The 12,288-nt window shown below is 34.5% G+C and overlaps 1 protein-coding gene across 3 annotated transcripts; it reads left to right on the forward strand.

Moving 5' to 3' along the window:
• The first annotated feature begins 3,069 nt into the window (after positions 1–3,069).
• On the forward strand, positions 3,070–10,695 carry LOC117326162. 3 transcript variants are annotated; one of them, XM_033882799.1, is made up of 11 exons: positions 3,070–3,181; positions 3,558–3,663; positions 3,948–4,016; positions 4,353–4,427; positions 5,834–5,908; positions 6,796–6,870; positions 7,294–7,368; positions 8,255–8,329; positions 8,672–8,838; positions 9,287–9,362; positions 9,492–10,695. In XM_033882799.1, exons 2-9 carry the CDS (start codon positions 3,565–3,567, stop codon positions 8,813–8,815), a joined length of 687 nt encoding a protein of 228 aa, XP_033738690.1. In that variant the 5' UTR covers positions 3,070–3,181; positions 3,558–3,564; the 3' UTR covers positions 8,816–8,838; positions 9,287–9,362; positions 9,492–10,695. The 3 variants fall into 3 exon arrangements, with proteins under 3 accessions (XP_033738690.1, XP_033738692.1, XP_033738691.1); XM_033882801.1 differs by lacking the exon at positions 4,353–4,427 and having other exon boundaries at positions 9,492–10,694; XM_033882800.1 differs by lacking the exon at positions 3,948–4,016 and having other exon boundaries at positions 9,492–10,694.
• Positions 10,696–12,288: the final 1,593 nt, after the last annotated feature.

Below are 12,288 nucleotides of genomic sequence, written 5' to 3' on the forward strand. Positions count from 1 at the left end.
ATGCTCACGGAATATGTATCAGTGTTATTTAATCATATAAGCACCTCATTTCACATTTACCGAGAGCAAGTTTACATAAGTTTATTTCAGAGTTCAATTTTGCAAACGAACTCGCACTTACAATTACATGTTTACATGTAATGTAGGAATGTAGGTTACTTTCTGTTGATAAGCGCTATAATGTCAATCACATATAAGTCCTGTCTATGGCGCTCGCATTATCACTAAATGTTTGTGAGGATCAGTTCCAAGGTATACGTCAATAGACAAACATGGATGCCGACCGAATATAATATAGTTGGGTGATAACCCTGTGGTATCATTCTTAGTGGCATTGGTACAACAAAGAATTTCCAGTTAGTTTTCTGATTTTCTTCAAGGGTAGCAAGTATCCCTTATAGAGTGCGATTAAAGCGTTCTGCTGAACCATTCCCCATAGGGTGGTAAGGGGTGGTTCTGGTTTTACGGACATGAACTAAACTGCATAACTCCTTTATCACTTTGCTTTCAAAGTTTCGTCCTTGATCACTGTGAAGCCGCTCGGCGAAGCTGTAGAATATTATGAAGTGTTCATACAGAGCTTTTTCAGTAACCCTCTTACTTTAAATTAAGACAGTGCTGATTTTTTATTACCCAAAAGTCTTGTCAATATACTAGGTTGGAATGTGTCATTTCCGACCTCCGACTGGCCATCCACAGGGCCTTTAGGCTTTTTGGGGAATTGTCCCTAATTAATTGATTAACTAATTGGTAATTATCTGCTGATGAAAACAAGAAGTAAGAAATTACAACATAATTAATACTTGGCATGATGCAATCTACTTACACAGTACATCACGTCAATTTCTTTCATTTCTCCAAGTTTATCCAATACAGTAAATATTTAAATGAGATTTCATAACACAGGCGCTTGCATATAGAAAATGTGTTATTTTTTTTATGACAGTGGTATGTGTACTCCTTCACTTTTACACAGTACACATACCACTGATATCATTATTTTTAAAATTCTCATTTTCTATGCAAGCGCCTGTGATCATATATACATGTAATTGTTATAAATGACCACATATACATGTACCTCTCAGAGAGAAGTCTATAGCGTCGGAGTGTGTACATCACTGACACTGATCCGCTTGGTCGTCTTATGTCAGGACAAGTGAATATATTACAGCTCAACAATACCGTGGATATGCATACGATTTGGTTATGCTTTGTCAATATTACTGCAAAGTACATCGTATAATGAATGTCATGACTTACGTTCAATTTAAACCAAACAATGAGAAGGAAGGCAAAGCCTTAAAAGAACGCGCGTAGCTAATCACCTTACCAACTGAGAATTTGTAACAGCCAATGTTTATGTTTATTTTAGGAGGGGGGGGGGGGGAGGGGGGGGGGGGGGGATTTACTACGATAATAACGCGTCTGATAATAGGATATATATACACTTAGATAGGTCCAAATACACAGACTGTAGTTTATAATACAAGTTTCGGCGAGCTGAAATTCTCGTAGGATAGTGCAGGTCCTAATGTGTCCCAAATGTATGTTAAATTCCAGAAGGCTGTACACATGTCGTAACAGGAAGTTACATCACATCAACCGGATGTTGCCCCTATTGACTGTAACACGCTGGCAAGTACCGAACCTCGAGGTACACAGGAAGTTCAATCACTCCAACCGGAAGTTTTCCAATTGACTATAACACGCTTTAATCTATCTTTCAAACAATTAATAAGCCATTCTAAAATACTACCTTCTATACTATACAGTTTTAACTTATGCAGTAGCAATCTGTGGTTTACTTTGTCTAATTCATTTGAAAAAAAAAATAGTATATAAATGTAACTCTACTGTTTATCAAAGGTTATGGAAATCTAATAAGTAAAACATGCAAGGTTTGACACAGTATACCTTTTTAGCATAAAACAATGTTGATCATTGCAGATTAGCATAACAATAAAATATATGAAAAATGTACGTGGTCGGGAAGGTGAATCGAACCCCGGCCCCCTAGGTGAACGGCAAGCGCTTTACCACTGTGTCACCCGATCAAACGTACAGGTTATGTGAAGATTAGGTAGGACACTCAATAACGTTATATAGTATGGCTTAGATAACCTACGGTAGACAAACAAAATATTGGGAGTATCGAAACAACTATGACATGTAAACTAGTCGGAGGGATAAGGAATGCTACTACTAAGAAATGGAAAGAAGCGATTTGTTAACAGCAGTGAAAAAGAATCAACTACTATTTAGAATCGAGTTAACCTAAGCACTACTTGGACAAATCTGAACACTGAAGAAAATGTAAGAAAGGAAAATATGGTTTCTGCAAGTCTATCAGAGTGAGCTTCAGGTAGAGGAAATGCAAACAAACAAACAAACAAAACAAAAACAAATAAAGTAACAGGAGGTCCACCTCAGAAATATGATTCTGTTTATTAGCGGAGCAGTAAACAAAACAACTAAACCGCACACCACACCTAAAACGTACATGAATTTGTACTTTTTTTACATGTATTTGTGTATTTTTTTTCAGGCGAGGGCGTTTTGTATTTCCGCAGATGCAGTTATCGCTGTATTAGTCAGTCCGCCATCATAACAAAAAAAAGATTATAATTTCTGATATCATATAAATAGTAAAACGGCACCTCATACTTCCCCGATGTACTACGGTTGTAGAAGATATACTAGATCTTACACTCCGAACATTATTTCCTTCAAGATTTGATATTGTTGTGATTTTATTTTTATGTAGATCAAATGAAAATATCAAATTAAGATTGAGCGTCCAAGCATTTCATACTGCAAAAATAAACAAACAAAAATACACAAAAACAAAAGAAAGAAGGGAAAAAAAAAAAAAACTTCAACAACAAAACAAAACATGCACTTACTCATCAACTACACTAGATTACATGCCTTAGTTTTTATTCTCACCGCATGGCTGCGCTATCTTCTATGTCACGTGTGTCAGAAACCGGAAATACGTTAATTACGGAAATACGTCATGTCGATTGTGACGTCATCTGTTGATATCACGTGTCTTCCCTTATCAACAGTACATACTATTGAAACGGTCACGATATATTTCGCTCTCACCATTTTCTAAGATATTCGAAGTTTTACTTTAAAGAATTCCTCAAGTATTGTCACAGACAGACTTAACAAGGTGAGTGACATGGGTAAACACTTTTGGGCAACGTTTGAACTGAAATGATTTAATTAAAACAGTTTTTTTTAAATGATGTAGATATCTACATCTATGTAAGTGTACGGAGAAATGGCGGTTGGAGGGAGAAGCAAAGCAGCATTTTTTTTTTTATTTTTTTTTGTCATCGCTATTCTCGATAATAGCAAACATTCAATATTGCAAGAGGAATTGAAGAAAAGAGAATGTTGATATCAAAACACAGGCCAACATTCTATCCCTGCGGGATGACGAGGTTGGAATGGGAGTGGGGATGAGGTGGGAGGGGAGGGGTGTTGATTTATCTTAATTGTTTATAACATAACATGACCGGTGTATTTTGTTTTACTACTCTTAGATTTACGATGAGTCAAGTACGCATTAAGAAAAGACAATGGCGACCAAAGCCGTCTGATGAGCCACCAAAACCACGTGGAAAGATTCGCTTGATCAGACTGGAACCGGTAAGTAAAACACTTGTTGTCGACACAGGCGCTTGACACATAGTTTTACATGTAATCTTAAACTTTTAAAATTAGAAAATTGGAAAACGTAAAACAAAAAACAAAAAAACATGCTTTCGTAAAAATAGTCTTATTATTCAAATGAACTGTTATTCAAGATTATTCTATTAATACTATTTTTATCTTTTGATATTTATGGGACTAATGATTTCCAAAATAAATCCGTATTTCCCGGTATTTTGAATTTTTCGTTGTATTAAGAGTTCCATGTAATATATTTACAGGATCCCAAAGTAGAAAGATGTTCAGAGAAGTCACAAACAGACGTATCTCAGCTTGCTGGGGTCTTAAAGGTAAGTAAACAAGTTGCTTTTTATATACAGAATTTATCCAGTCTGTTTTTAAATATATTAATATTTGGAACACATACAATGTCTTCTGATAGGCGGTTCCCATTTCAAATTAAATAAAATCACTTTATCTAAATTCTAATAATATTAAATATTTATGTGTTGTATCCTGCTGTTGGGAAAGGGCTTCATCTAAGTTGGAAAACTTGTGCCCGATCCCGTTGTATATTTATGATAAAAACAAAATATGCTTAAATAAAATAAATCCTAAACAAATCCGTATTTCCGAGTGATTTGAATTTCTCGTATTAATAAGAGTTACATGTTATATGTTTACAGGATCCCAAAGTACAGAAATGTTCAGAGAAGTCACAAACAAAAGCAGACGTATCTCAGCTTGCTGGGTTCTTAAGGGTAAATGCACAAGTTGTTTAGTATTTACAGCCTTTTATTAATTAGATCTATGTAAGTCTTTGAAGACATACTTCCCACTCGTGCTAATAAATCGTCCATTTATATATAATATTAAGTTAGATATATCTATGATATATATATAGCATTCATAGCAACGCATATATTTTTTTTTTGCGCCATAGTTTCCTCGATTTTCATTCGTAATCTTTTAAATTATCATTTCCCCTAGAGTTGTGTAAATATCTATGTGTTGTATTCTGTTGTTGGGAAAGGGCCTCATTTAAGTTTGAAAACTTGTACCCGATCCCCGTTGTATATTTATGATAAAAACAAAATATGTTTAAAGAGGCTTGCCCGCAGAGAGATCAGAAAAATTGGCTAATAGAAAAAGATTTTTTACACATGACAGATTGTTGGAATTGTTGAGTTTTTCATTTTATTTTCCTTATAAAACGCTGAAAAGTGATATTAAAACCTCATTTTTTAAATATTATTTATTTAATCGCAACCCGCAATAAGTCCCCGCTATAAAGTGGAGTCTAATTTGATTGACACATCAAAGAAACAAGCACGTGCACAGTGCCGCACAGTGATAACTTCAAAGGCAGTGGCGATTTACAAAGAAGATTTGCCGTTATATTCCAAACATTTCCCTCTGAGGTTGAGTTTTAAAACGTCTTTTAAATACATATTCTGTAATTGTTTTCAAGAAATAAAGTCGGAAAGCCTCTAATTTTGTCACATAGAAACGTGTACTGAAGTTTATTTAGTGATCGGAGATGTGCCGTTTACCGGTCCGTCTGCGGGTAAGCCTCTTTAAATAAAAATAAATCCTAAACAAATCCGTATTTCCGAGTGATTTGAATTTCTCCTTGTACTAAGAGTTACATGTTATATGTTTACAGGATCCCAAGGTACAGAAGTGTTCAGAGAAGTCGCAACCAAAAGCAGACGTATCTCAGCTTGCTGGGTTCTTAAGGGTAAATACACAAGTTGCTTTTTATATACAGCCTTTTCTTAATTAGATCCATGTAAGTCTTTGAAGACATACATATGTGTACTTAACACTAGCGCTTATATATCGTCCATTTATATATTATATTAAGTTAAATATATATATGCTATATATAGCATTCATATCAACACATATATTTTTCTTGCACCACAGTTTCCTCAATTTTCATTCATAATCTTTTCAATGATCATTTTCTCTAGAGTTGTATTCTTTATTCTTGTATTCCTTATTGTTTGTATCCTGTTGTTGGGAAAGGCCTTCATTTAAATTTTTTATGGGGGGGGGGGGGGATGTTTAGATAAAAATTAAATCCTAAACAAAACCGTATTTCCGAATGTTTTGAATTTCTCGTAGTAGTAAGGGTTACATGTATCAGTGTATCTGTTCACAGGATCCCAAAGTACAGAAATGTTCAGAGAAGTCACAAACAAAAGCAGACGTATCTCAGCTTGCTGGGTTCTTAAGGGTAAATACACAAATTGTTTAGTATTTACAGCCTTTTATTAATTAGATCTATGTAAGTCTTTGAAGACATACTTCCCACTAGCGCTAATAAATCGTCCATTTATATGTTATATTAAGTTAGATATATCTATGATATATATAAAGCATTCATAGCAACGCATATATTTTTTTCCGCCACAGTTTCCTCGATTTTCATTCATAATCTTTTAAATTATCATTTCCCCTAGAGTTGTGTAAATATCTATGTGTTGTATTCTGTTGTTGGGTTGGAAAACTTGTACCCGATCCCCGTTGTATATTTATGATAAAAACAAAATATGTTTAAATCAAAAATAAATCCTAAAGAAATCCGTATTTCCGAGTGTTTTGAATTCTCCTAGTACTAAGAGTTACATGTTATATGTTTACAGGATCCCAAGGTACAGAAGTGTTCAGAGAAGTCGCAACCAAAAGCAGACGTATCTCAGCTTGCTGGGTTCTTAAGGGTAAATACACAAGTTATATACAGCCTTTTATTAATTAGATCCATGTAAGTCTTTGAAGACATACATATGTGTACTTAACACTAGCGCTTATATATCGTCCATTTATATATTATATTAAGTTAAATATATCTTTGCTATATAAAGCATTCATATCAACACATATATTTTTCTTGCACCACAGTTTCCTCAATTTTCATTTATTCTTTTCAATTATCATTTTCCTTACTGTTGTATTTTTTTTAAGGTTTGTATCCTGTTGTTGGGAAAGGGCTTCATTTAAGTTGGAAATTTATATATAAAAAAAAAAAAATGTTTAAATAAAAATAAAATCCTAAACAAATCCGTATTTCAGAGTGTTTTGAATTTCTTGTATTAATAAGAGTTACATGTTATATGTTTACAGGATCCCAAAGTACAGAAATGTTCAGAGAAGTCACAAACAAAAGCAGACGTATCTCAGCTTGCTGGGTTTTTAAGGGTAAATACACAAGTTGCTTTTTATATACAGCCTTTTATTAATTAGATCCATGTAAGTCTTTGAAGACATACATATGTGTACTTAACACTAGCGCTTATATATCGTCCATTTATATATTATATTAAGTTAAATATATATATGCTATATATAGCATTCATATCAACACATATATTTTTCTTGCACCACAGTTTCCTCAATTTTCATTCATAATCTTTTCAATGATCATTTTCTCTAGAGTTGTATTCTTTATTCTTGTATTCCTTATTGTTTGTATCCTGTTGTTGGGAAAGGCCTTCATTTAAATTTTTTATGGGGGGGGGGGATGTTTAGATAAAAATTAAATCCTAAACAAAACCGTATTTCCGAATGTTTTGAATTTCTCGTAGTAGTAAGGGTTACATGTATCAGTGTATCTGTTCACAGGATCCCAAAGTACAGAAATGTTCAGAGAAGTCACAAACAAAAGCAGACGTATCGCAGCTTGCTGGGTTCTTAAGGGTAAATACACAAATTGTTTAGTATTTACAGCCTTTTATTAATTAGATCTATGTAAGTCTTTGAAGACATACTTCCCACTAGCGCTAATAAATCGTCCATTTATATGTTATATTAAGTTAGATATATCTATGATATATATAAAGCATTCATAGCAACGCATATATTTTTTTCCGCCACAGTTTCCTCGATTTTCATTCATAATCTTTTAAATTATCATTTCCCCTAGAGTTGTGTAAATATCTATGTGTTGTATTCTGTTGTTGGGTTGGAAAACTTGTACCCGATCCCCGTTGTATATTTATGATAAAAACAAAATATGTTTAAATCAAAAATAAATCCTAAAGAAATCCGTATTTCCGAGTGTTTTGAATTCTCCTAGTACTAAGAGTTACATGTTATATGTTTACAGGATCCCAAGGTACAGAAGTGTTCAGAGAAGTCGCAACCAAAAGCAGACGTATCTCAGCTTGCTGGGTTCTTAAGGGTAAATACACAAGTTATATACAGCCTTTTATTAATTAGATCCATGTAAGTCTTTGAAGACATACATATGTGTACTTAACACTAGCGCTTATATATCGTCCATTTATATATTATATTAAGTTAAATATATCTTTGCTATATAAAGCATTCATATCAACACATATATTTTTCTTGCACCACAGTTTCCTCAATTTTCATTTATTCTTTTCAATTATCATTTTCCTTACTGTTGTATTTTTTTTAAGGTTTGTATCCTGTTGTTGGGAAAGGGCTTCATTTAAGTTGGAAATTTATATATAAAAAAAAAAAATGTTTAAATAAAAATAAAATCCTAAACAAATCCGTATTTCAGAGTGTTTTGAATTTCTTGTATTAATAAGAGTTACATGTTATATGTTTACAGGATCCCAAAGTACAGAAATGTTCAGAGAAGTCACAAACAAAAGCAGACGTATCTCAGCTTGCTGGGTTCTTAAGGGTAAATACACAAGTTGCTTTTAGTATTTACAGCCTTTTATTAATTAGATCCATGCCAGTCTTTGAAGACATACTTCCCACTAGCGCTAATGAATCGTCCATTCATGTAATATAATTATTTACTTAAATGTATTTATATAGCATTCACATCAACACGTACATTTTTTCTTGCACCACAGTTTCCTCAATGTTCATTCATACTCTTTTTAATTATCATTTTCCCTAGAGTTGTCGTTCCTTAACTCAGTTAGTGCAAGGAACAACTCTGGGTAGAGATTGCTTCAAAGCACCGACAATTTGAATTTGTTTTTAATCAGTTTGTTTTATTTTGTAATTTGTACAGAAACGTCACTCCCCTGAGACTACCATGGCAACAAACGGGACAAAATCCACCTGTAATATGACCTTGGCCATTAAACCCGAATCACGTGCCTCTGATGTCACCATTACAACAGGTGCTACATGTGACAAACGGATACTCAAGTGATATGGTCCCTTATCTCACCTCAGGTATCTATTTTTAGAGATAATTTTAACATTAATTATTTTTACTTGCTACCTGTCCCATTTCATTGTTCAACTTTTCATTCTTTTTCTATTCTTTCCATTCTTCAATTGTTTAAATTCAATTTCATCTGCATGTTCTTTTCCTTTTTTCTTTCTATTCTATCCTTTCGTTCATTCTTTCCTTCCATTCTTCAAAGGCGAGTTCTAGTGTCCAAAGCAACATCCGTTCTGAACACGGAACTGACCTTGGTCCAGACACCAAACCTGTTTGGTAAGGATCAAGGTTCACGAGTCATGTTACATTAAACATACCAATGTTGCTAGATACTTTCAATGACAAATATCTTTTTAATTTTGATTGTGATGCCAAATACATTGTACATATCAAAGTTCTTTCTGTCATTTTCCGTTGATTGTTCAATACATACATGAATATTCTTTCTTTTAACAGCAGTGTGACAGCTGACAATAAAACACCTCCTCAGATTGAACTCGACGATGATTTTGACTACAGTCTCGATCTCATGGTAAGTGTTTTATAATGGTTTCGTCTGTTCCTTTTATTTTATAGAAAGAATGGTAATGGAATTTAGTTGTATGAGAGACCCAAAGTTTTGTTTGAATCGTCATTTATATGTATACTGCTTTCGTTTCAGGGAGATTACACCCTCACGGAAAGCGACTTCTCCAAGAAACCAACACCGTTTTGGTTCGAGATAGAATGCAATGCTACCAACGACAGCCTACAAAATATACCTGTCAAACAGTCAACTCCGGACAATCTCAAGACTGACCATTCCGGCCCATCCTCGGATACTACCAACTACCAACTGGTCACACAATTCTCTCCCGAGTCTGACCTTATTATGAACACAGTGCGTGACAGTACTAGACACAGAGGCGTCAAGAGAAAGCTTTCTTTTGACGAGGATGATGTGGTTCCGGTGCCGTGTAAAAGGCCAAGGAGATGTTAACCCTGATCCATATATATGAACTTTATTGTGATAATTCCGGAGATACAGTATTTAGACTTGGCCATCTCGCGGTGATTTAGTCAAAATGACGGTGAGAGTGTGGGCGTGGTTTGCGTGATTGTTATTATGTTGATACCTAATGCACGTTCTAATTTCGAATATACCACGCAACCTTATGTTAACATAGAGTCTGATATGTCTGTCTGCATGTTTGTTTTGCATAATTGTGAGCGATATATTTCTGTCGGTTCGTTTGTCTGTCTGTCCATTCGTCTGTCTGTATGTTTGTGTTGCATGTTTAAGAAAGAAGCTTGTGAAAGTCTCTTGGTGGTTATTGACACTCAGAGCGGTACATGTATCGTTTTGAATGTCAGAACGTTTGCCATTTGATTAAAGCTCTTTCTCAACTGTTAGTCCGATCTATTCTATCGGCTTGTATGTCTGTCCATTTGTCTGTCTGCATGTTTGTTTTGCATGTCTAAGGAAGAAGCTTGTGAAAGTCTCTTGGTGGTTATTGACACTCAGAGCGGTACATGTATCGTTTTGACTGTCAGAACGTTTGCCATTTGATTAAAGCTCTTTCTCAACTGTTAGTTCGATCTATTCTATCGGTTTGTATGGCTGTCCATTTGTCTGTCTGCATGTTTGTTTTGCATGTTTGTTTTGCACGTTTGTTTTGCATGTGTAAGGCTAAAGCTTTTTCTCGTCTGTCTACTGTCCACTGTTGGGTATCAACATGACACAATCAGGTCTGTCTCGAGCGCGTGTAAGTATCGATTTCGTGTGAAAGGGTCTATTAGTTGTATTTTGGTTGTAAGTGATAATTTGGGTGAAAGTGTTGATTTGGCGCATGGGAGTATACTTTGTTGCTATTAGTTAATTCTGATTACCACAATTTCTGCTGTGCAGATATATGATGACATATGACTATTTAATAAAACATTTTTATTGTTATTTGGCGTTATATCATGTTTATTATACACCAACAACGAAGTTAGCAAGGCATACTGAAATCTGTGATATTGAAGAAACTGGGAGATTTAGAGTCTAGCAATAATCTCCAAACTTTACAATTGCATACCGTCTGTAATTTACAATGACGGACGGACGGACGTGCAGACGGACGGACGGCCTGATTACTATAGGATTCAAGACCACGTGACGTGGACCTAGCTAATACCCAGGTTACCAAACACTTACATATTTGAAGGTTAATGCTAATCTCCCTTGGAGTTTCTTCAATATTGCAATACCACAAATATCCTGATTGAGCTTTCACGATGGTAAGTCAACAACTTAACGAAGGCAAAGGAAAGAACACGATAAGGTTCATCAAGGAAAAGAATAGGATGAAAGAACAATCATTCTTCCCTATACAAAGGGATTATCCTAAATATACACACGAAATGTCCAATGGCTGGCCGTTTAATATCAAATACATTTCACGACTATAGCAGATTTTAGATATTTTTGAAAAAAATTCTGCCATAGGAGTAAAATATATTTCATATTAAACGCCAAACCATTGAATTTTCTTTTAATTACATTCCTAATGAGGCCTTTATTTAATTTTTTTTTTTTTACCTGCCAACAGGAAAGTAGCTTGGAAATCCGTCGAAATGACAACCGATCGAGTCAGCTGATTGGCATAAAAGCGCATTTCAAATAATATTTATACGCTACAAAATATAGTTCCACATTTAGAATATATCAAAAATGATGAATGAAACTTATAAACTTCAGTTCGTGTTTTTTAATTCCCAAACAAAATATTTTACGTATCTTACTGCCTACTGCTTACCATCTAATGCCTACCGCTTATTGCTTACTGCCTACTGATCACTATCTACAAAGTATTGCTTTCAGCCAACTGCCTACTACGTAGTATCTACTGCCTCATGCCTTCTGCTTAATGCAACAATGAACGCAATTCGTTTCAGTACGTAATAGGCAGTTTGCAGTGAAAGTAGTTGAAATATCGCAAGCAGTAAACGAATAGCAGTATGCAGGACTCAGTCGCTTATGGAAATCCAGTCACACATTCATAGGTAGAGTTTTCTCTCTCTTTTTCGAATGAAGCGTTGAAAGTGCATAACTAACTTAAATCAAATTTTCAATTTGACAAAATTATTTTTTCATTATGATTACGTTTATGTTTTTCAACAAACAAAATAAATAAACAAAAAAACCAGTTTTCAATATTCTTAACGGTTCGTTGTACAGAAACTTAAGATAATATAAGATGTTACGAGCTCTACTTTGAAAGGTGTCATTAACGTCAAATCATCCTGCGTTAGATTTACTTTGCATGCGCTGATGTAAACACAACTTACGGCACTAGCACGCCGTGTTCTACGTACAGCTCACATTACAGTGACGTATACACAAATACACAATCTCTATAAGGTCTCAAAATGATGTAAAGCAATGTTGCATATTTGCTAATATGGGCGATGTACTACATGATTGCCTGTTTTAA

Source organism: Pecten maximus, chromosome 4 (genome assembly GCF_902652985.1).
Source record: "Pecten maximus chromosome 4, xPecMax1.1, whole genome shotgun sequence".
Taxonomy (NCBI): domain Eukaryota; kingdom Metazoa; phylum Mollusca; class Bivalvia; order Pectinida; family Pectinidae; genus Pecten; species Pecten maximus.